Source organism: Planococcus citri, chromosome 5 (assembly GCF_950023065.1).
Source record: "Planococcus citri chromosome 5, ihPlaCitr1.1, whole genome shotgun sequence".
NCBI classification, from domain to species: domain Eukaryota; kingdom Metazoa; phylum Arthropoda; class Insecta; order Hemiptera; family Pseudococcidae; genus Planococcus; species Planococcus citri.
The window spans coordinates 19,362,883-19,387,426 of record NC_088681.1 but is presented as its reverse complement, the minus strand read 5'-3'; the positions used below and the strand labels follow the sequence as shown (position 1 = coordinate 19,387,426).

At 36.6% G+C, this 24,544-nt stretch overlaps 2 protein-coding genes across 2 annotated transcripts; both read left to right on the top strand.

Moving 5' to 3' along the window:
• The first annotated feature begins 919 nt into the window (after positions 1-919).
• On the top strand, positions 920-6,414 carry LOC135849480 (catalase-like). The gene is made up of 10 exons (XM_065369932.1): positions 920-1,077; positions 1,203-1,374; positions 4,248-4,389; positions 4,530-4,680; positions 4,771-4,950; positions 5,043-5,234; positions 5,345-5,497; positions 5,584-5,822; positions 5,908-6,040; positions 6,234-6,414. The coding sequence occupies exons 1-10, from the start codon at positions 973-975 to the stop codon at positions 6,318-6,320; spliced, it is 1,554 nt and encodes a 517-aa protein (XP_065226004.1). The 5' UTR covers positions 920-972; the 3' UTR covers positions 6,321-6,414.
• A 2,522-nt stretch (positions 6,415-8,936) lies between these two features.
• Positions 8,937-24,178, top strand: LOC135846285 (catalase-like). The gene is made up of 12 exons (XM_065365282.1): positions 8,937-10,599; positions 10,717-10,808; positions 11,177-11,351; positions 11,730-11,871; positions 12,253-12,403; positions 12,501-12,677; positions 12,767-12,887; positions 13,210-13,286; positions 23,115-23,267; positions 23,374-23,612; positions 23,739-23,868; positions 24,008-24,178. The coding sequence occupies exons 2-12, from the start codon at positions 10,734-10,736 to the stop codon at positions 24,089-24,091; spliced, it is 1,524 nt and encodes a 507-aa protein (XP_065221354.1). The 5' UTR covers positions 8,937-10,599; positions 10,717-10,733; the 3' UTR covers positions 24,092-24,178.
• Positions 24,179-24,544: the final 366 nt, after the last annotated feature.

Genomic DNA, 24,544 nt, shown 5'->3' with positions numbered 1-24,544 from the left:
ATTTTCGTTCTTTTCAGAAAGATTAAAAATTTCTGGAGGAATTTGAAAAATCGTTGGAGATTTCAGAATTGTTTGTTTTTGCTGCAAAAAATCCTAGTTTTAAAATTGCCCTCAAAACAGCTTTTTTCAACTTTTTAAATTTTCAAGGTTGCCTTTCAAGTTGCACATCAGACGTCATTAATTGGGAGTGAAAAATCAAATTTGGATTTTAACCAATGAGTATCACGTAATAAATGAGTAAATTACGAATAAATGGGTATAAACCAGTTTGACTGGTTGTTTTGGTTTTTGTTACGTTAATATAGGTTGAACCAATAGGTTTGATTTTGTTTCGTGGTTTAGTTCAGGTAAACTGGTAAAACTGTCATAGAAGCGCTAAATGCTAAAATTAATGTCACTTCCATAGATAGATATAAACTAGATCGGTACAGCTTCGGTGTCATAGCTGATTACGAAGCCACGCTCTCCAACAGCTGATTTCGAAACAGGTGAAATGTGCATAGAACCCAGAAGGGGAAAGGAGAATGGAAACACGTGTAAATATCTCACTGCGATTGGCTACTTTTCCGCTTCGGTTTTCTCTATATTATAATTTAAACGTAGGTATAGGTAAACTGCCGATCTAGTTTATATTATTGATATCTGCGGTTACTTCATTTCCTTTCACTACACAGGTAGATAGATACCTATAATTAAAGTTTTTCCTCAAATCTAACGTAAGCGATACCATATTAAGCATACGTCATGTACGAGTATCAGCAATTTCCCATGACTATTTGTGAATTCCTTGTGTTTTATGTAATTATTCGGTCTTGCTTGTTGCCAAGTAAAAGAAGTGTATTTGTAACTGTTTAGTGTCATTTCAACACATTCCTCTTTGTTTTGTTTTTTTTTTATTCAAATACAATTAGGTAGGTCACATTTGTACGTTTGTTATCGGTGCGAAATGCACATAGGTAATGAGTCTGAATAATGAATAATTCATTTTCGTTAAATTTTGCTGGAGTCATGTCTTTCGATAAAGTATTCGTTGGAACATTTTTGGCTGCCCTGATGATTGGCGATGGAGCTGTCGATGTAAGTAAAATTCAACTCATCAAATTACTCGTATTTAAGGCAACAATTCTCGAGAAGATTTTTTGGCTAAAAGCATTTCTCCAGCTTTACCGGGTCAGACGTTTTGAAACTTGTGCTTTTCGTAGGGCAAAGATATATTGAAGACCAGTTCTGGAATACCTGTTGATAGTTTTACTGCTTCTTTAACCGCTGGTCCCCATGGACCTGTTCTGCTTCAAGATACAATCTTAATCGATCAGTTAGCTCATTTCAATCGAGAGCGTATTCCTGAACGAGTTGTGCATGCTAAAGGAGGCGGTAAGTTGGTTACCTACTTGAAAATTTCTTTCATAAGTGACGTCATGTTGTACAGGATTTGTTCAAGTAGGCCTACTTACTTACGAGGGAACTTTGTCAACTTGTCACCTACGGTTTTGTTGAAATGTAGTTCACTAAAATTTCATGTCAGAACCTAAATTTTAGTTTTTTGACGAATTTTTATAAATGGCTGAAATAGCCTATTTACTGGTAAAGTTCTCAGAAAAATAGTAAACCACGAGATAAAAATCTAGAAATTGGGTTTCTGTGCTAAAATCGACCTCCCGAATAGATCGCAACAAATTTCGAGTCGATCTAGTCTTCCAGCAAAAATTGGATTTTTTCCAAGTGGTACTGAAATTCCTCCAGAAGGTGCTGTATTCAACTTTTTCAGCTGAAAAATGTGATGTAACATCCTATAAATACTCGTAAGCTTGATATTCTCCATAAAAATTGCATTCAAAGTGTAAAAAAATTTGTCTTGGGAGAAGTTGGTCAAAAAATAGGATCGTAGGGGAAAATGGAGAGGGAAAGCTAAAGTTTGCTGTACGATGGGAGGGGGTGGGGATTCTCGATGCGTTGAATACGGATTTGAGAATTATTTTTTTGTGGACCCAAAGCCTTTCAAATTCTGTTTTTTGAGCATTGATAGTCACTGCAAAAATATTCATTTTTTTGCACAAAAATGGTTATACCTAGTAGGATGAATGTTGCTATTGTTAGGTACTTCGTGCTTCCAAGAAAAAAATTCTAAAGTTAAGGAACTGGGATCTTATAAAATGAGGTGGACCGACGACCTTGGGAAGCCAGACAGACTTACAGACAACTTTGAGAAGCTAGACAGGTAGGTCAGTGACCTTTAGAGACCATACAGACGACCTTGGAAAGAACCAACAGCTGGATAGACAATATTGAGAGGCCAGAAAAGTCGGGTCAATGACCTTTAGAGACCAGAAAGACAGACGACCTTGGATGAGAGGCTAGAAAGGTAGGTCAGTAACCTCGGGGAGCTCGACAGGCGAACAGACGACCTTGAGAAACCACACAGACGAGGCAATGGCATTGAGAGGCCTGATGGGCTAGGTGACTTTGAATGGCCAGACAGGCAGACTAGACTGACGACCTTGAGAGGGCTAAACAGAATGTTCTGGGGAGGGAGGGAAAGGGGAACAGCTCTTTGAATGCTGGATCCGTTAACATGATTTTGACAGATTCTAGAGGAAAGCTGCTTTAACGTCCGAACTGTATGCTCTATAACCTGTCCTAACTTGCTCGACCAACGATGCTCCAACTTTCAAGATGGCCTTCCTTCCCCTCCTGAAACTGACAGGCTGGCGAAATCTATCTGATTTTAGCACCTCTTCCCCCAAATTTGGTACTCTTAAAATCAAAATTGACCCTTTAGTATATTTTTGAGAGCCTGTACCTACTCATCAAGGTCTTCTGATTTTGAAAAAAAAAAACAAAAACAAAAAAGAAGTGAAATGAAAATTAAGGAAAACTTCAAGGGTACTTTTTTAAAATTTTTTTATCAAGTAGTACCCCACTCCCTCTCTAATTGGAGCGAAATTGTTCAATGTTATTGTTGTAAGGTGCATTTCAGTTTTAAAATAATGTTGGTGAGGAAGTTCAAAAGTCTTAAAAATATGGGTTTTGGGGCATATCTCCCTTCTTCGTGTGAGCAAAACGGTTCAAATTTTGGATTTGAGGATAACACAGATGCAGATGGGGTCATGGTGAAGGGCAGCTGGTGGATGCACTGAATAAAGCCCTCAAAATTTTGTCCTATCTCCTCTCCAGAATCTCAATCTTCCTATTTTTTCTCAGATCCGGCTACTTGAATGCGAGTTCTGCAATTAAAAAATTCATTTCTTTTTGTTTGTTCCAAAATTTTAGAATTTCGAATGATGAGTTTTTGAAAATTTCAATTTTGAAAATGAAAATCAAACAGGCGCGAGTGAAGCAAGAGGACAAAAACTTGTTTGGAGGTGTAAAAAAACAACATTTTTTAAAATTTGAATGATAGATTTTTAAAGGTTCTTTAATTTGAAAAAACAGACACAAGAACCCTAGCGAAGCAAGGACAAAAGCTTTCAAAAATTCGTATTTTTGAGAGGTGAAAAACAATGCTTTTTTTTGTGATGAGCCTATTTTTTTGACTCTACAATTTTGGAATTTGAATAATGAGTAGATAATTGTAAATTTTAATTTTGAAATACGAGTAGAAGAAATAAAACAAACCGGTTTGAGAGATGCGAGGGCAAAAGTTTGCAAAAATTCATGTTTAGAGAAATTTTAAACCTAAGGCCATGGGCCCCTCAGTGTTGGGGGGGGGGTCCCCATAGCGATCGCCAAGAATATCATACGCCAGTCTGTCTCTGGGCTAAAGTACAATTTTTTCATATCACTTCAATTTTGAGGCTATTTAAATCAAAATTGGTCCTTCGTTTATATTTCTGGAGAAAATATTCGTCTGGAGCTTTAGATTTTAAAAAATATCAGCTAAATGAATATTGAAGGAATTCTTCAAGTTTGCATCTGCAACATTCGTCAAAACATAACAATTTTTGAGTAAAAATCAATATTTTTTGAATCATGTTCAAAAACCCTATTTTGGAAGGCTTGAGATCCCCCCCCCCATTGAGATTTGGCCATCAAAGAATCTCCACGTTACAAAATTTAGGTTTCCTCAAACGAATGGGTACCTCAAAATTCTCATTACCCAAGTTGGGTTAGTACCTACCTACTAAAAAAGGTGACCTCACATTTTTTTGAATTGAATGACGTCATCATTTTTGTATAAAATGCTGTGTGTGTAACTAGATAATGAAAATTTAAATGAGCAATTTTTTTTTTGGTTTTATTCTATTCAGGCGCATTTGGATATTTTGAATGTACTCGCGATGTCACAAAATACACCAAGCTGACCCCTTTCTCTAAAATTGGTAAACGAACTAAAGTAGCAGTACGGTTTTCCACTGTTGTAGGGGAAAGTGGTTCAGCTGATACTGTTCGGTAAGTAAAAAAGGGAAAAGTAGGTACATTATGTTGGATAGTGCTAAAAAATCAGAAATATTATTCCTAAGGCCGAGCTAGAATGAATAAAACGAAGACCTAATCTAATTATATAATATTTGCAACATTGTTTTTTAAAGTGATCCTCGAGGATTCGCCGTCAAATTCTACACAGAGGATGGAATATGGGATATAGTGGGATTAAACTCTCCAGTATTTTTCATCAGAGATCCTATGCTATTTCCTAGTTTTATTCATTCCCAAAAAAGAAATCCAGCTACACATTTACGGGTATGATATCCACGAAATACGAATTTATCTCCAATTGCCTATTCGTATTCGTACAGGAGAAATAATATGTCTATCCGAATTTAATTTTAGGACTATAACGCGTACTGGGATTTCGTGTCTTTGAGACCAGAAACAACGTACCAAATAATGACAGTTTTTTCGGATATGGGTATACCAGATGGTTTTAGATACATGCACGGATTTGGAATCCATACTTTCAAATTGGTCAACAAACATGGCGAAGTTTACTGGTGCAAATTCTATTTTAAAGTAAGATTAGGCTGTACAGAAATAGCTACAAGCAACCAGGCTTCGAGACGACTAATCGTCTTCATTTCATCGATACTTTTTTTTCCATCTAGACAAATCAAAAAATAAAAAATTTACCAGTCGATGAAGCAGCCCAAATAGCAGCCATGGACCCCGATTACAGTATTCGTGATTTATACAATGCCATAGACCAGAAAGATTACCCTTCTTGGACATTGTACATACAAATTATGACTCATGAGCAAGCCGTAACGTATAAATATAATCCATTTGACCCAACTAAGGTAATTCCTGATGCAAAATCATAAGATGAATTTTAATCTTCCCTCTCCCTACCACAAAGTGGTTTCATTTCATACCACTCTGACCCATTTTGCGTGTTCTGTTTTAGTAGATGTGGCCAACTGAGGACTTCCCATTGATAGAGGTTGGGGAACTCGTTTTGAACAGGAATCCGATCAATTATTTTGCTGAAATTGAACAGTTGGCATTTGCCGTTAGTAATATGATACCTGGTGTAGAGCCCAGTCCGGATAAATTATTACAAGTAATTGTTATGAATGGTCAGCAATTATAATACGAGTAGACCTGCAATTAGACTGACGAGTGAATAACTGTGTACTTTGTGTATAGGGTCGACTTTTCGCATACTCGGATACTCAACTATATAGATTAGGAGCTAATCACTTACAATTGCCAGTCAATTGTCCTTGCAACGTTAAGGTAACTAATTATCAGAGAGACGGAGCATCAGATTACGCCAATTACACTATAAAAGGTGCACCTAATTATTACCCCAATAGTTTTGGAGGACCACAGACACTTCCTCGGGTACAAATTTCACCCTATGAGGTCTCAGGGGAAGTCTTCAGGTAAAGAATTCGTTCTTGTAGCCTCTAAGAGATTCATTAAATAATGATTAATTACACGAGTGTGTATTACGCTACCTATATGTAGATACGAGACCGGCGATGATGATAACTATAGCCAGCCTGCAGTGTACTTATGGGACAGTTTTGACGACGAAGAACGTTCTAGATTGGTACAAAATATTGCTGATCATTTGAAAAATGCTTATCATTTTATTCAGGTATGCATCTGATGGTTTCAGTAGGTACTGTCTGATTTATAATGCAGTTGTACATATTACCCCACCAAATAAAAAACCACTTTTATTTTTCTTTACGAAGAATTTCACCATTTACCAAAATAATAAGAAAATATGAAGTATAAAAGTACTCACTATACCTAATCAATAATCTTGAATATTTTGAATATTTCAGGAAAGAGCGGTGGATAATTTTTCAAAAGTAAATACCGATTTTGGGGATAGATTAAAGGCAGCTTTGGCAACGAAGGGATACACATAGGCTAATTCATCTGTAAAGGTTGTGACCAGTGTGACGTGGTACTTTTATTACATATTGGATTGGTTTCAGTTCCATTAAAACTTTCAAATACTTAGTTTTTACTTACTTTTTCAAGATTTTTTATCAGTTACGCCAGCCCTTTGGGAATATAAGGAGATGATTATTCTATTCTTCCAATTTTTCTATTCTGCATAAAAGGAGTAAAATGAAATCTGTCGCTATTTTTGAGACTAGCGTGAAATTTTAACCTATATTTTGATGGGTCACATGACTTGTTTTGATAAAAAAATCTAAGTTCGATTTTAAAACTGAGAGAGGGGATGTGAAATGAAAACTGTTGTCATTTTTGTCCTCAGTGTGAAATTTTAACCCATTTTGATAGGTCACACGGCTGGTTTTGGAAAACTATTCATAAAGTTAGTTTCAATTTGGAGCTTAATGGGGGGGGGGGAGGTGAAATGGAAACTGGGGTCATTTTTGATTGCAACGTGAAATTTCATATTAGTTATGTACTTTGATAAATCACTCGACTAGTGTGGCAATTTTCGATAATTCAAGGATGGGATGGGAATTTTGATTCAGAGAGTGAGCATATGAAGAGCTCAATTCCAAAATGTGCTTTGTCCCAGATTTTTATTTTTGGCAAATCAAAAACAAAATTCGTGCACACACAAAGATGTTTTAATGTCATTTTTCAATATCAGACAGTGTAGTGTAAAGTATTCCGAATATTTTCCCTGCGATTTTTTTTTTTCAAAATGATACCTCTTTGTTCAATCTGTGTACGAAGTCGCGAAAAATGGGACTAAGCACGTTTTGGAACTGCATACAGATTAGTTTCAAAAATTATCACGTTGAAATGCAGTACTTGGTACGTTTTGGACTGGTACAATGTTTTGTTAGGTAATGGACTACTGCACCCTATTGGACTTGGCACTTTTTGGAGTGGTAGTTTGGTTGAATAGTTGAATAAAACAAATTTTTTCATGACATTTTGCCGGCAAAAACAAGAAATTTTTAATTCAAGTGGTACGTGCGGCGGCATATTACCGCGCATACTGATCCCCAGTATCTTCAAATTTATTCTGAAATATGTACTCAATTTAAAAAAATTTGAAAAAAAATCATTTTGAATAATTTAAATTTTGCACAAAAATTCATTATATATTTCAAAAGAAAAAAACTTTTGTCAAAAATCAACTTCAAAAAAAAATCGAAACTGTAAGAAAAATAATTATGAAAAAAATTTAAAAAACTGTTTGCCTGAGGTCTCAATCGAACTGCCTACCTTCCGTTCCGCAATCCATCATCACTGCCACAGGGCTAGCGCTACGGATTTTTATTCCACGTTTTCGAACTGCATACAAGCCCAAACAGTGACGAAAACTACTCTCTCATCATGCATAAGCATACATGTATGTACATACGTATAAAAGGTGCCCCTTTTGCTGCAGATCGACGATTTTGATCAAAATATTGGACTAAGCACTTTTTGGAATTGTAAAAAAAAATGAAGAGGTTTTCAATGCCCTGGATAGAGGCGTTACAGGCTAATTTTTGGCTCGTTGACATCCTACCTTTGTGAGTGACGATCTAAACTACAGAATTCCGTCAAAAAACGTATTTTTTTTTTTTGGACAAAGCACATTTTGGAATTGAGCTCTTCATATGGTTTATGCCTGATTTCTTGATGTCTTGATCAGGATTGAAGCTGTTCCTCCTTAGGGATGCATACTCTGACAGTGACTGAGTGGTCCTTGAAGCATTCAATGATGGATGGTTTCACTATTAGTCACTCTAGTTTAATCTAGACCACACACTAGTCTCAGTACTGCTATCTTTTTGATCTTAAGTTGGTCACATTTGGCAGCAAGTGATTTCATCATTGTTACAAAATCTTTGATTGTCAGCTTATCGTTGTACTGTTCTTTGGTGATGGCATAAAGGATGTAATTTCCATCTTTCTTTACCTCAACAACCACAGAGTGTCCTGGTGGCCAAAGGCTCTCGTCTGAACAGGAGCGCGTTGCCCCTGGACATCCTGAAGTCTCAGCTGATACAACGGGCCAAGTCAAACTGAGGGTATTGTCTCATCAGATTATCCTCTATTTCCTCCAGGGTGAAGATCTCATTTGATTGGGTCTCTATTTTTCTCTAGTTGGAGCATTAAATTCTCTTTTCTAGTTCCTTCTTGACTCATTTGAGGACTTTCTCCACCCAGGCTGGGGTTATTTACCTATTTGGTCCATCTGTAGGTAATCAATATAGGGCAGTAGATGACCAACAGGGGCCAGCCCAACTAGGCGGTACCCTACTGACAAGAAATACGCGGTGCTGCATGGCGTAAAAATGACAGTGCGTATTTCATGCAATTAAATGGGACTACCCGGTGTTTACGCCTTCGCGTAAGTGCGTAAACGCAGTCTGTACGCGGTGAAATTGTCATCCGTAATCGCGGATTTGCCCTTACCCGCGGTCAATCGCTCACAAAACCGCGTAAACTTGACAGTAAACCGCGTTTTTAGGGGCGTTTAGGCCAGCGTAATCGCGGATTCCTTGTCAGTAGGGTAGAATTTCTCTTTTATCCCTCTTAGTACAAGGTATTGCATTGTGGATTGGTATATGTGATGTATAAATATCAGAGAGTAGGGATGGTCCAGTTAACTGTCAGTGATTAACTGATCCATTGCCTGGTTGATTATGTTACATGCCACATTTTGGATTTCAATATCGGTGAAGTATTTACCAAAACAAAAATCGAATGTGGACTAATAGGATTGTCCAACCTCGGTTTTCGTGAATGTTTTAAAGTTGTTTTAACAAATAAGATGTGTTGGATGACGTCTTAGAGTGTTAATCCATTTCTGTACAGTCCCAGCAGGGGGGGCTGAATTTAGGTATTCCAGCCTATTTTTGTACCCTGAACACGAATCTGTGGGATCCTGCCTGTCCCAAGTGAACTTTCCCTCAATTGTGGATTTTGGCCCCTCGAGGTTTTTTGCCCTCATTTCCCCAAATTGTCCTCAAATGGTGGTCCACTGGTCCTAGCTCAGCTAGCTCAAAAATAGGGTGTATAAAAGTTGTTCTACATTAATTTTCCCGATCACATGACCTATGAACCAACTTTGTCTCCTTAAGGGGGTGGAGCCACATTGTAGAGGGTATTCAAGGACCACAATCATTCGCCGTAGCAGGGAACTTTATGCCCTTGGTCAGAGGCTACACTGCGTAGCAGCGCTCTCTGGACAGGTTAGTTCATCCAGAGCTGATGATTGAAATGGACAGCTATGTCCGCCTTGCAGTTTTCTGATAGTCGCATTAGAGAGCAGAAGTTATAAGTTAAGTTGTTCTTGTACTGGTTCATAGTCCTGTGCATGGCACGGACGGGTGCTATCGATTGTATAATTGAGTATTGTGCAATAAACCTGTGAAAGGAATATTGTATTGTCTTGTTTACTATTGATAGAATGTGTGGTAAATCCCTGACTAGGTTCTTACTAGGAAGGGTGGATGCGAGCTTACTCCAACCCATTTGTGGAAGAGTAAGTCAGAATCAGTGTTTACCACTACAACAGCCAATCGAATATATGGAGTATCTGAATCTGAGCCGTGATAGGTATGAAATTTATTATGTTGTTTACATCTAAGCCCCCCCCCCCTCACTTGAATCATTTGAGGTCAGAAAGGAGTTCAAGGAAACAATGTAAGTAGGTAATGTTGAAATGATCCAAAATATTTTAAAATGAGTATTTCAGACATTTTCGATAGATCTTGTAAATGCATCAACTTTTCAACTCTAAAAACCAGGAAATGCATTAAAAGTCTACCTCGGAGAATGAGAATAACTTTGAATTTGACAATGAAGACTCAAGTTTATTATATTTTTAAAAAAAATGTGAAGTACACAAAAAGCCTCGAGAACATTTTTTGTCTTGTTTTGTGGTGTAGGTACAATATTTTACAAAGAAATTCATGATAATGCTCGGCAATAAACTCGACGATAAGCTTACCTTCAACGTATTTTTTAGGTTTTGGTTGATAGGTATGCTTGAGTAAAATTGAAGTTTCGACTCGATTCTATTTGTAAAAATAAGTTATAGGTATTGGGAACTTTCCTGATTCTATATGTACGTGAACTCTTAGTACCTATTTCAAAGACATAACTCGCATTTATATACCATGTATGTAAAAAGTTGTAAATAGTTTCTAGTGACTTCTATGTTTAATTTCAACATTATTTCTTCTGTTACCTATTCATAATTCATGTGAATATCCACAAGTAGGAAATTGTTTGTATTTCTGTTTGCTTATTTGTCTCTTTTGTTTGTTATTAGCACTAGACTAAATATAGGTTAGTCTACCTATCAATCTGAGTAAGTAGTCTAATTTGTTTTAGTTAAAGTTAAAGTGGTCATGACTTTCAAAAAAGTATTCACTGCAACCTTCATTGCTGTTTTGGTAATTGATAATGGAGCTTCTTACGAGTACGTAAGTAAACTAAGTACCTATGCAGGTACATATTTATCAAATTATTCAAGTCAGAGGTTCCCGGATACTTTCACTGGGGGCACTTTTTGAGCTCCGATAAGTCGAACTTGTTTGGGGGGGGGGATTGTTTTGTTTTTTCCTTATTTTTGGCGGTTTCCGAATTCGGTCTTTTTAAATTTTATGCCTGCAGCCAGACATCTTTGCCAGATACAAATTATTACTTTTTTTCCCTCTTTATCACTGTACAATTGCGGTGTAATTGGTATGTATTTCAATAACCCAGGGAAAAATTATTGCCTACGATTAGATCTGAAGTGATCGAACGATGAAAGTGTTTTATGTAGACTAATGATGAGTACTTTCCGTAGGGAAGTGGTAGTGTATTGTGGACCAGTTTTGGAGCACCTGTTGATAGCTTGACTTCTTCCTTAACAGCTGGTCCACAAGGGCCTGTTCTGCTTCAAGATACAATCTTAATCGATCAATTAGCTCATTTCAATCGAGAACGTATTCCTGAAAGAACTGTGCACGCTAAAGGTGGCGGTAAGTTAATAGTTCTCTTTGACGATTTTTGAGTAATCAATGCTTAAAACTAAGTATTCCATCTATAGAATTCAAAAAAATATTTTTAGTTCCAATTAAAGATAGTTGAATGGATAAGAGTTTCCTCGTAAAAAATATCAGAAGGTGTTTCTCAAAATGAAGAATCCATCAAGTTTTTGTGGTTCCTTTTCATTGTGTCTCAAAGATTATATTGTGAAAAGGTTGCCTCTCTTCTGTCTCTCTCTGGTTGCTATTGAAACTAAATCTCAGCTGAAAATTTTCCCATTTTTCGCATTAAAAAAAATACACCTCCATCAGTATTTTTTTTTTAAAATTATAAATAAAAGATGACTGATTATTAATGGTTTATTTTTGAAGGCGCATTCGGGTACTTTGAGTGTACCCACGATGTCACAAAATACACAAAACTGATCCCTTTTTCCAAAATTGGTAAACGAACTGACGTAGCTGTGCGATTTTCCAGGGTTATAGGAGAAAGCGGTACTGCAGACACTGTCAGGTAAAGAATTGGATGCTCAATAAGCACAGACTACAATAGATCATTTTTGACTTTTCCAAAGCGGTTTGAAATTTCTGAATAAAATCAAAAATTGCTGAAGGCTTCAGAAAGGGCGAATTGTTGATGCATGGGAGTCAATTTGAAAAAATTATTCATATTTGGTTCGCTTCGCTTAAAAAAATTTCTATTTCATAAAAAAGTTTTTAGAGTAATTTTTTTTTAATTTTCAAAAATTTGCCAAAAATCCAAAAATGAACTTTGGCACTTGAAATTTTGCTTACGTGGGTTTAAAACAATAAATGCTCTTTCGATTTAGATGGGTTTCGTTTAAATCTGAGAATTTCAAAAGATTTGTTTCATTATTTCATAATATTTTTAAAGGGATCCCCGAGGATTTGCTATAAAATTCTACACAGAAGATGGAATATGGGATATAGTGGGATTTAGCTTTCCAGTATTTTTCGTCAGAGATCCTATGCTGTTTCCAAGTTTTATCCATGCTCAAAAAAGGGATCCAGTTACTCACTTAAGGGTATTGTAGTCACGACATATGAATTTACCTATACTCCATTGTCACATTCACTGGTTCATTTACCTACCTAAGATTGAATAAATACATTTAACTTTAGGATGATAGTGGGTTCGATTTCGACTCATTAAGACCAGAAACGACGAACGCAAATATGTATCTGTTTTCGGATGTCGGTATACCGGATGGTTTCAGGCACATGGACGGATTTGGAATCAATACATTCAAATTAGTTAACAAACAGGGTATAGCGTATTGGTGCAAATTCCATTTTAAAGTAAGAAATAGATATCAACAAGTGACTGAGCTTCGCTGTTTTTATCTATTAATGGGCTTACCTACCCTTAACATTTTTTTTTCTTGTAGACTAATCAACAAGTGAAAAATTTATTCGCCGATAAAGCGGCTCAAATAGCATCGCAGGATCCTGATTACAGTATTCGTGATTTATACAATGCCATCGACAAAAAAGATTATCCTTCTTGGACCCATCGACCTTTTAGTTAACCTAGACGGCTACTCATATGCAAAATTATCCCACTGGTTATGTCGCCAACTCTGTGGATTTCAAATTAGAAACAAACGCATCTGCGCATGTCTCAGGAAAATAGTGTGTGTATTTTGTTGTCAGTGGATTAATGGTGGAAGTGGGGGTGCTGGTGGTGTTTCCGTTTACTGTTCACAAGCATCAATTCCTGAGACATGCGCAGATGCGTTTGTTTCTAATTTGAAATCCACAGAGTTGGCGACATAACCAGTGGCCTTAGTTTGCATTGGAGTAGTCGTCTAGGTTAACTAAAAGGTCGATGCTTGGACCACGTATATTCAAATTATGACTTACGAGCAAGCTGAAAAGTATAAATATGATCCGTTCGATGCAACTAAGGTAATTTTTTGATGAGGAACAGTTTACAATTTGAACAAAATCGAACTCGCTAATTTGAAAGAGCATCTCCTAAAACCCCCAAAACTAAAATTTCTAGTGTCAAAATTCATTTTTGGATTTTTTTTTTTTAATTTAAAAAATTCAAAAGACCAAAAAAAATATAGGTATATTTTATGCATATAAAAGTTTGAAGATTTCCCTTAAAATATCTCTACATAAATTATTATTAAATTTTGTTGGCAAAATTGGTCTCGTAACCGTAACGTATCGAATAGTGTTCGGTAAATTTAGTTTTTATTTTTAATAAAAAAATAAATTTCGGTTTCGCGATATAGATATTGTTGGTTACGTATTAAATGGATTTTTGTTCTTTTCGTAAAATCGCGTAAACTGTTGGCTGCTAAATTATCGTTGTTTTTTCGTTGTTTTCGTTAGTTACTAAGTTAGTTCGCGTTAATATTATTCTTGTCTTCGTAAAGTAAAGTCATCGAGCTTTTTGCTCAGTTTCATTTGTCTGGTTTATTGATCGTTAAGGTCAATGACCGTTAATAATAAATATTTATTTATTTTGTTGAAAGTTTGTTTTCGATTTGTCGAATGTTAGGCAAGTTTAATATTGTTGTGAGTCAGATTTATCGATTTTGATCGATTTATCGTACATGGTAGCGTAGAGCGTAGTTCGTGAAAGCTCTGTTTCGCAATTCGACGTCCTGTGTGGAATTTTCTGGCTTGTGTAGCTTCAGCGTATTGGTTCGTGTAGTGTTCGACGAAGTAAATGTCGACAGTCCTGTCCTATTTGCGGTCAGGAAAATCGGTCAACGTAGACGACGACGACAGTAGTGTAGATAAGCGTAAATCGAGCGCCGAGTTTCGTGGTTTTTCTGAAAAGGAAAAACCAGAACAAAGTATACCGAAGTCGAAAGGTAAAAGTAAAGTAACGTTACAGCACATATCTGAGTCATCCGGCGATTCGGAAGCTGGTCCAAGTTCAGCAGGTTTTGGTGATTCGACATCCGACGATCCGACGATCCCTGTTGACTCCGTTCCTCCTCCGTCTAATCCACCATCCGGTCCTCCACCTCCTCCACCTCCTGGTCCATCCGACGACGAGTCCGAAGGTAGTGAAAGTAGCGACGACGAGTCCGACGACGTAGCTGTAGAATCCGATTCGAGTAGTTCGTCGAGTGAAAATATGTTCGGTGCCGGTGATAATCGCGTAATGGAGTCGATGGTCTTTCGCGGTACGGGTTTCGTTTCCTGGAAAAGAAAAATAAAGGTCATTTTGTCGGCCAAAGGATTACAAACCGCGATTGTACAAGTAAATTCGTTATCGCCGCGTAAAAAAGCGAAAGCTTTAGAAATTTTAATTAGGCACGTAGCTGAGAACGTTTTCCGACTGGTCAAGGAGACAGAGGACCCGTACGTATTCTGGACGGAGCTCAACTCCTTGTACCAGGCGGAAAACCAAGCAGCAATTATCGACTGTCGAACTCGTATTTCGAAGATTGTCATCGATATGTACAAAGGTCCGAAGGAGTTCTTGGAGGCATTTTATACGCTAGTCAACGATATGGAGAGCTTGGACGTGAAATTGACTCCATCGGAAATCTATACGTATCTGATCAACACGTTAGGCAACTCGCCTAAGTACGAGTCAGTGCGTATGACTGCTCGAGGACTAGTTCACGTCACAGCTGGAGACCCAAATCCAAAAGTGATTTCGTCGTTGCTTTTGAGTTTGGAAGATACCTCGAAGAACTCCTCGACTTCGAAGAGTTCGACAAGTACCGGTTCAGCAATGGCCGCATCCGATCAATCCGGTAATAAAAATAATAATAGTCGTAATCGTAATCGTAATAAGTCGCGTAATCGTAGTTCGAACTCGTCCGGTAATTCGTCGAACGGTAACGGTGATCGTAATGGTAATAATGGCTTCGTACAAGCCAAAGATCGTACCTGCTATAAGTGTCATAAACGGGGCCATATGGCCAAGTCTTGTCGATCCGCCGGAGGGAATTATAGAAACGATACCAACCCTCGGGGAAGTATCGTTTGCTATCGTTGCAATCTGACTGGGCATATCGGTCGAAACTGCCCACAGAACGGTGATTTGTCGCGTAATAATGGTGGTAACGGTTCGTCGAGTGGTACATCGGGTACGTCTGGTCCGTCAGGTTCGTCCGGTTCGTCAGGTCCTCGTCCGTCTATCGCGTTAGGTCTTTTTCCGTCGACATCTGGAAAAAAAGAAAATTTCTCGTTAGATGAAGGTCGTAGTCGTAATATCGTAGATGAATTCGTTAAAAATAGTGTCGGTCGTAGTAGTTTCGGTGACAGTGTTGCGATTTCTAATTTCGGAAATTCGCGTAACGTAAATATCGGGTCGAACTATTTTTTAGGTGACTCGACTGCTTTGAATCTCGGTGAAGAAAATGCATACGTCGAGACAAACGACGACGACGGCGTCGATTTTATCACGTTTGTCGTCGATAGTGGTGCGACGTCGCATTTTCTGAAACATCGTGGAGTCTTGCACGATGAGAGGAAAATAAACGAAAGTTTACAATCCGCTCATTGTGAAGTCTCTTTGATCAAAGAAGGAGTAGGTCGATTGAGAGTTCTAGCCGATGACGGAAACGTCTATTGGTTGAACAAGGTATACTACGTACCTAGTCTTTCTTTTAGTCTTCTGTCCGTGTCGAAAATCGTAGCGAATGGTTATCGTTTCTTCTTCGATGAAGATCCTCGTTTGGTCGATCCTGCGGGAAATTTAGTGTCAAAATTAGTACTTAATGATAATGGATTGTATACGATTCAATTTATGATAAATATACCTCCTATTTTGTACTCCTGTTCCAATTATTCATCTGCGTTAATTTCTGACGATAGTAGTGACTCGACAAATGTAGGTAATACTTCGACGACGATAGGTAATGATTCTGGAGTTGTAGTTTCGAATGTTTCTAGTGTAGGTATAGGAAATACCAGTACGTGCAGTGACAGTGATGTAAATCTGAAAAATAAAAAGAAAGTAAATAGGTTAAAAGGTGAAGGTGACATCTGGCATCGTAGGTTGGCTCATACGAGCAAAACGGTACTAGATAAGATTCCTGAGTTACGTGGATGTGATTGCCCACCTTTCAATCAGTGTCAAATTTGCTGTAAAGCAAAACAAAAGAAACATACCTACGATTCGAGTAGGTATAGGTATCCGAATCCACTCGATCTCGTTCATATTGACGTAATGGGTCCTATTACAGAAGGACTAGAAGGCGAGCGATATTTGATTGGCTTCGTAGATGACTGTACGAGATGGGGAGTAACGTTCGGAATGAGAAGTAAAGCCGAAGTAGGTACCTACCTGAAAAAATTTGTAAATATTAGTGAAACGTTATGGAGTACGAAAGTGAAGCGTATCAGGTGCGATAACCCTAGTGAATTTATTGGAGGTACCTTTAAAGAGTTCGTTGATGAAAAAGGCATATCGATGCAGAACAGTGAGCCTTATGAAAAGCAGCATAATGGCACCGCCGAGCGTTTCTTCCGAACCATCCAAGAAAAAATGCGAGCTCTATTGTACGAAGGAGGTTTAACGAATAAATTCTGGCTTTACGCTGCATACACGGCGAACTACGTGTACAATCGTTTACCGCATTCTGCCTTGAACGATCTGTCACCGTACGAGCTGTGGAATCGCCGAAAGCCGGATTTATCGAGAGTGAGATTGTTTGGAAGCGTTGCACGAGTTTTAGTACCGCCTGAAAAGAGAAAGAAAACCGATGAGAAGTCGATAGATATGGTATTGTTAGGTTTTACAGAGACAGGTTATGTATTGTACGATGTTTTACGAAATAAATTTACGAATTCGAGTTGTGTAGAAATAGACGAAACGCGTAAGATACACAATGTTATTAACGATCATTTGTTAAAAACATCGGTATCAGTGAGTGTAAGCGATGTGAATATCGTACCTACGGTTACACCGGTAGGTAACGCTGATTCAGCTCCTGGTTGCTCCAATTGGATAAACCCAGATGAGCTGACTGAGGCCGAACGTAGCGGTGATAACTTGGTAGATCGTAGTTTGATCGATACATCTTCTTCAGATGAACGTAGCGACGATTTTGCTTGCTTTGCACTCGCTGGGGTTGATGACCTTACGTATGAAGAAGCGTTGAACGGCTCTGAAGCAAAATTTTGGCGTGTAGCGATAGATGAAGAGTTAAAGGCGATGGAGATCAAAGACGTTTGGTATTTAGCATCTGAAAAAAGTGTAAATAAAGAGAATTATTCGAAAGTAGACAGTAAGTGGGTTCTAAAGAAAAAAATCAACTCGAATGGTGGGGTGAAATTTAAGGCGAGATTGGTGTTGCGTGGTTTCAAAGACAATCATTTCTATGAATTGGATGAAATATACGCGCCAACACCTAATCAACCGATAATACGCTCGATGCTCAATCTAGCTATGGTCAACAAGTGGCAGTTGAGACAGCTAGATGTGAGTACAGCATTTCTCAATGGAGATATAAATCGAGGTATTATGTTCAACCCACCGAAAGGGACTAATGAAGAGAAAGGTGTCGTATATATTCTCAAACGTTCGTTATACGGGTTAAAAACAAGTCCCAAATCGTGGAACGTAAAATTGAACGAGTACTTACTTTCGCTCGGTTTCGTAAGGAGTAAAGTCGATCCTTGTGTGTATTTCGACGCTGAAAATCCTCTACGTTGCGTTTTTGTCGTTTACGTAGACGATTTTCTAATTACAGGTTGCGATGATCGTCTTATTGAGTGGTTAGTCAAGCGATTGAATGAGCGTTTTGGAATCAGAGACCTGGAACAATGTAAGAAATTTATTGGTATGGAAATTAATCGTAGTAAAGACAAGTTAGAAGTTCATCAAAACACGTATATCGAGCAATTAGTTAGTGATTACGGGCTGTCTAATTCGAATAGTATTTCAACTCCCATGGAACCGAACTTGAAGATTACAAATCTCAAGCTCGATAAAAGTTATGAAACCAAAGTGCGTGGTCTCTTAAGAAGTTTGAGTTACATAGCAAGGGGAACACGTCCTGATATTGCTTTTGCTGTAAACTTTCTAAGTAGATACCAGCACTTGGCAAATAAGGAGCTATTCGAATACAGCAAGCGTATCTTAAGGTATCTACGTAGTACGTTAGACGTGAAACTTACCTACGTAATACCTAAAGTAGTCGATAAACACTCTGTAAGAGTGTACGTAGATTCGGACTTCGCTGGTGATTGTTTAGATAGAAAGTCAACGTCTGGAATTTTTGTATTGCACTATGGCAACGTAATTGACTGGGTAGTCAAGAAACAAAATTGTGTAAGCCTTTCGTCGTGTGAAGCTGAATACGTTGCGTTAAGTACGTCTGGAAAGGAAGTCTTGGCTTGGCAAAATCTGTTTGTCGAATTAGAAGTTCGTATTGACACCGTACCGGTGTATTGCGATTCTAATGCAGCGATTGCCGTTGCGAATACGGTCGAATCGAAACGTACCAGACATATAGATGTCTGTTATCATCATATACGCGATTTAGTCACGAAACAGATAATATACTTGCAAAAGATATCTTCGGCAGATCAACTTGCCGATATTTTGACCAAAGCCACTACACGTACCGTATTCGATAGACTCTGTGAGTCATTGTTTAATGCTTAAATTAAGTTTTCGAGTCGATTTTTATGTAATATAAGTTTAGTTTAACTGAAATTTTGCTGTAAAAATATTTTAGCTCAAAGTGTTTACAAACACCGGTATTGATAAGAAGCAACAAGTTTTACGTTTATTTAAGTGGTACGCGTGTTAGGGAAAATATTTTTATGGTGGGGTGTTGGCAAAATTGGTCTCGTAACCGTAACGTATCGAATAGTGTTCGGTAAATTTAGTTTTTATTTTTAATAAAAAAATAAATTTCGGTTTCGCGATATAGATATTGTTGGTTACGTATTAAATGGATTTTTGTTCTTTTCGTAAAATCGCGTAAACTGTTGGCTGCTAAATTATCGTTGTTTTTTCGTTGTTTTCGTTAGTTACTAAGTTAGTTCGCGTTAATATTATTCTTGTCGTCGTAAAGTAAAGTCATCGAGCTTTTTGCTCAGTTTCATTTGTCTGGTTTATTGATCGTTAAGGTCAATGACCGTTAATAATAAATATTTATTTATTTTGTTGAAAGTTTGTTTTCGATTTGTCGAATGTTAGGCAAGTTTAATATTGTTGTGAGTCAGATTTATCGATTTTGATCGATTTATCGTACAAATTTCTTAAATTTTCAAAAATTCAAAAATGAACTTAAGAATCTAAAATTTTGGTTACTTATAGTACGAAGGTTGTAAGAAATGCTCATTTGATCTAGATTTTTTTCGTTCAAATCGAAGCCGAGTTCAAAAGGTTACCTTTGTTGAATGAAATTGAAAATTATAAATAGAATTTTTCCGGCCTTGTTGATGATTTATGGTAGGTATCGTTTCAACATAGATAAGCTATTCTTGGAAAATAATCGTGTGCGTTTATCTCTAAAATTTCTACAGTATAGCAGGGGTTCCCAAAATAGCATTAAAAAGGTCAAACACCTTATCATTTTATTATTCATTATAACAAGTTCACTGTGACAGTGTATTATTCGAAAGGAAACCAACCAATCTGTATGAAATTTTCAGGGTACTTATTTCGAAGTATTTTGTACAACATATCAAAAGGAGACTACTCTAAAATTGTTCAAATTGGAATAGGGATCTACTGAATGCGTTCAAATATGCCTGTATATAGGGTACTTGCAAAGTTCAAAGTCATTTTTGAATTTTTTGCACAACACCTATTCGTATTTTCTTAGAGCTTTAACAGAAATTGGTAGATAATAAAATTTAATTGATATTATAATATGTATAGTTCTGCTGAGATAACCAACCCATTTTAAGAATTCGACACAACACGAGAAAGTTTTCTTCGTAAATATTGAGAATGTATTCAAAATATTTTCAATTTTTCTTCCATCTTTTGGTGCCATTTTTTAAAAATTTTTGATTAAAAGTATATTATCTCATGATTTAATTAGAGTCTCGAGGAAAGGACAATGGAGGTTAGGGTGGATTGCTCAATAAAAAGTCAGCAGATTTCGACCAAAATTCAGCAAAACCTTCACGTTGTAGTTGAAAGTCATTGAGAACACATTCTACCTCCGGAGGTTCGTTTGGAGGGGAGAAATGAGCTCTCAGAGAGGGGACAGTTTCGGAAAAATCGTGTTTTTTTAACTCCTGTCACTACCCAACCCGTTTATTCGTGTTTTGAGTATTTTTTTTCTTCAGAATATTTCGCAGTAATCATGCTAAAACATCAAAAACTATAATTTCTGAAACTTTGTGTCAATTTTTGGATCATTATTGCCAATTTTTTTGAAATTTTTAATAATGACTAAGAAGTGCTTATTTTTGACCCAATTGTTGATAAAGTTCCAAAGTGTCCATTTTTAGTAAAATTGTCATGAGGGGCCAATTTTTGCAATGGTTGTCAAAAATTGTAAATTTTTGAAAATGGTTGTCAAGAAGTGTAATTTTTTGTAAAAGTTGTCAAATAGTGTCAATTTTTGGCAAAATAGTCAAGAAGGGTCCGTTTTTGGCAAAATTGTTAAAAATTGTACATTCTTGTCAAAATTGTCATAAGAGACCAATTTTTGCAGAAGCTGTCAAAAAGTGTCAATTTGGGGGGGGGAGATGTCTAAACGCGTTAATTTTTGGCAAAGTAGTCAAGAAGTGCTCATTTTTGGCCTAATTGTTGAAAAGTCCTGAAGTACCTATATCTAAAAGTATCTATTTCTAGTAAAATTGACACGAGGGACCAATTTTTGCAATAGTTGTCAGGGGTGTCAATTTTTGCAATTGGTTGTCAAAAAGTGTCAATTTTAGCTATGGTTGTCAAAAAAGGGTGAATTTTTGAAAAAATTGTCTAAAAGTGTCAATTTTTGAAAAAGTTGTAAGTAAGTGCCTATTTTTAAAAAAGTTGTCAGTAAGTGTCAATTTGTGTCAATTTGTGCAATTTTTGAAAAAGTTGTCAAAATAAAGTGTCAATTCCTAAAAAGTTGTCAGGAGGTGTCGATTTGTGTCAATTTTTGAATAGTTGTCATTAAGTGCCAATTTTTGGAAACGTTGTCCGTATGTGTGTAAATTTGTGTTAATTTTTGCAATGGTTGTCAAAAAGTGTCAATTTTAGCAATGGTTATCAAAAAAGGTCAATTTTTGAAAAAGTTGTCAAAAAGTGTCAATTCTTGAAAACGTTGCCAATAAGTGCAATTTAAGTCAATTTTTTTGAAAAAGTGCAAAAAGTGTCAATTTTTGAAAAAGTAGTCAAAAAAGGTCAATTTTTGAAAAAGTAGTCAAAAAGTGTCAAGTTTTGCAATAGGTGTCATTAAGTGCCAATTTTTGAAAAAGTTGTCAGTAAGTGTCAATTTGTGTCAATTTTTGAAAATGTTGTCAAAAAGTGCCAATTTTTGAAAACGTAGTCAAAAAGTGTCAATCTTTGAAAAAGTAGTCATTAAGTACCAATTTTCAAAACAGTTGTGAGTAAGTGTCAATCTGTGTCAATTTTTTAAAAGGTTATCAAAAAGTGTCAATTTTGATAAAGTTGTCATCAAGTGCCTATTTTTGAAAAAGTTGCCAGTAAAAGTAACAATTTGTGTCAATTTTTGAAATAGGTGTCATTAAGTGCTAATTTTTGAAAGAGTAGTCAAAAAGTAACAATTTTTGAAAAAGTAGTCATCAAGTGCCAATTTTCAAAAAAGTTGTAAGTAAGTGTCAATCTGATGTCAATTTTAAAAGTTATCAAAAAGTGTCAATTTTGAAAAAGTTGTCATCAAGTACCTATTTTTGAAAAAGTTGTCAGTAAAAGTCACAATTTGTGTCAATTTTTGCTACAGGTGTCATCAAGTGCCAATTTTTGAAAAAGTTGTCAGTAAGTGTCAATTTGTGTCAATTTTTGGAAATGTTGTCAAAAAGTGCCAATTATTGGCAAAATAGTCTTGAAGTGCCCATTTTTGGCATAATTGTTAAAAATTGTCCATTCTTGTCAAAATTCTCATAAGAGTCCAATTATTCCAAAAGTTGTCAAAAAGTGTCAATTTTTTTTGAAGGGGGAGGAGGGTCAAGCGCGTGCGTTTTTGGCAAAGTTGTCAAGAAGTGCTCATTTTTGGCCCAATGGTTAAAAAGTCACAAAGTGTCCATTTCTAGTAGAATTGTAACAAATGGGTCAATTTTTGCAATGGTGGTCAAAATGTGTCAATTCTTGTGATGGTTGTCAAAAAGTGTCAACTTTTGGATAAGTTGTCATCAAGTGTTCATTTTTGAAAAAGTTTTCAAATGGTGTCAATTTCTGGAAAAGCTGTCAATAAGTGGAATGACTTAATCAATGCGAAATATTGAGGAAGAATAAAATTTTCAAAACACGAATTTATATCCAAAAATAAGCGATTTGCAAATTTTCAATTGATCCGCGTTGGAACGCTAAAAGTCACAAAACCGGTTGGATACTGACAGGAGTGAAAACAATCAAATCGTCCCCCTCTTTAAGAGCATATTTTTCTCCCCAGAGGCACCTGAGTACCTTTCAACTCAAAATGAAAGTCTTTGCTGAATTTGGTGAAAATCTGACTTTTTTTTGAGCGATCCACTCCAATGTAGGTATTTACGAGATGCTGTAAAGAAATGCCTCAGCATGAATTAATTATAACTAATAAGTTTAGAAACCCCTGCTTTAGAAAAGCGCAATCAGTTAATACTCCACTTATACGTATAAACTTCATTTTCTGTTTTAAGTAGATATGGCCAACCGAGGACTTCCCACTAATAGAAGTAGGGAAACTGGTTTTGAACAGAAACCCAATCAATTATTTCGCACAAGTTGAACAAATGGCATTTGACCCTAGTCACATGATACCTGGTGTAGAGCCCAGTCCGGATAAATTGTTGCAAGTATGTTTCAAGTTAAATGGATGTGGATTGAGTCAACAGCAGTAAATAGGTAAAGCAATTCAATACAACCAAGTGATTCACCGGTGCACATATTTACTTTGTGTAGGGCCGTCTTTTTGCGTATGGCGATGCCCAACGTTACAGACTAGGAGCTAATCACTTACAATTACCTGTCAATTGTCCTTTCAATGTTAGAGTTACTAATTACCAAAGAGACGGAGCATCTGATTACGCCAATTACAGTCTACAAGGTGCACCGAATTATTTCCCAAATAGCTTTGGAGGACCACAGCCAAATCCAAGAACGAAAATTTCACCTTATGAGGTCTCAGGAAAGGTGTATAGGTAAAGAGGATCATTTCTTCTGATACTCTAAAACATGTTTTCTAATTGAATGTTGGTATCACGAGACAAATTTCGCGTGAGATGTACCTACTTTTAATACCTATACTTTTCATGTTTTACGCATAGATATGAATCTGGCGACTATGATAACTATAGCCAGGCTGCAGTATTTTGGAATAATCTTAGCGAAGGGGAACGTTTCAGATTGGTGCAGAATATTGTTAGTGTTTTAAAGCCTGCTCATGTCTCTATTCAGGTGTGTACCTTCAACCTTTGATTGAATGGAGTATTATGAGTAGTGCCTATACCTACCTACCATATGAAAAAGTAATCTTTCATCATAGAATTTCTTTTCCTGAAACTAAAATTTTTATATTTACTTACGTGTGTTCCAGAAAAGAGTGGTGAACAATTTTTCCAAAGTAAATATTAATTTTGGTTACAGATTAAAGATCGCTTTGTCGATTGCAAAAGTATGACTCGTAATATAGACTGTACAATCTTGTATGTAATTAAATTACTAAGGCTACGTATGAATGCCAATAAAACTTTCAATTATTTTCTTAGCTACTTTTTCAAGATTTCACCATCTGACTGAACGAATCACTAAAATGGATGAAAAAAGTCCTCCGACTGTACTGATTGAGTGATTGAGTTCAAGAAAATCATCACAAGTATTACCTACTCCCACAATATCGGATAGAAATTCATATTTTAGAGAATAATTTTCAATTTGACCATGGAGACTCATAAAGGACTCGATATTTATGACTCAGTCATAAGTCTAAATTCTGAGGGACTCGCCAATTGTACTTAAAGCTCCTGATCGAAGAGGCGACCAAAAATAAATAAATAAAATGAATGCAGGGATGGAAAGAGGAAGAATAGTGCTTTTCATTGATGTATTTATTTTTAAACTAGATAACCTTCAG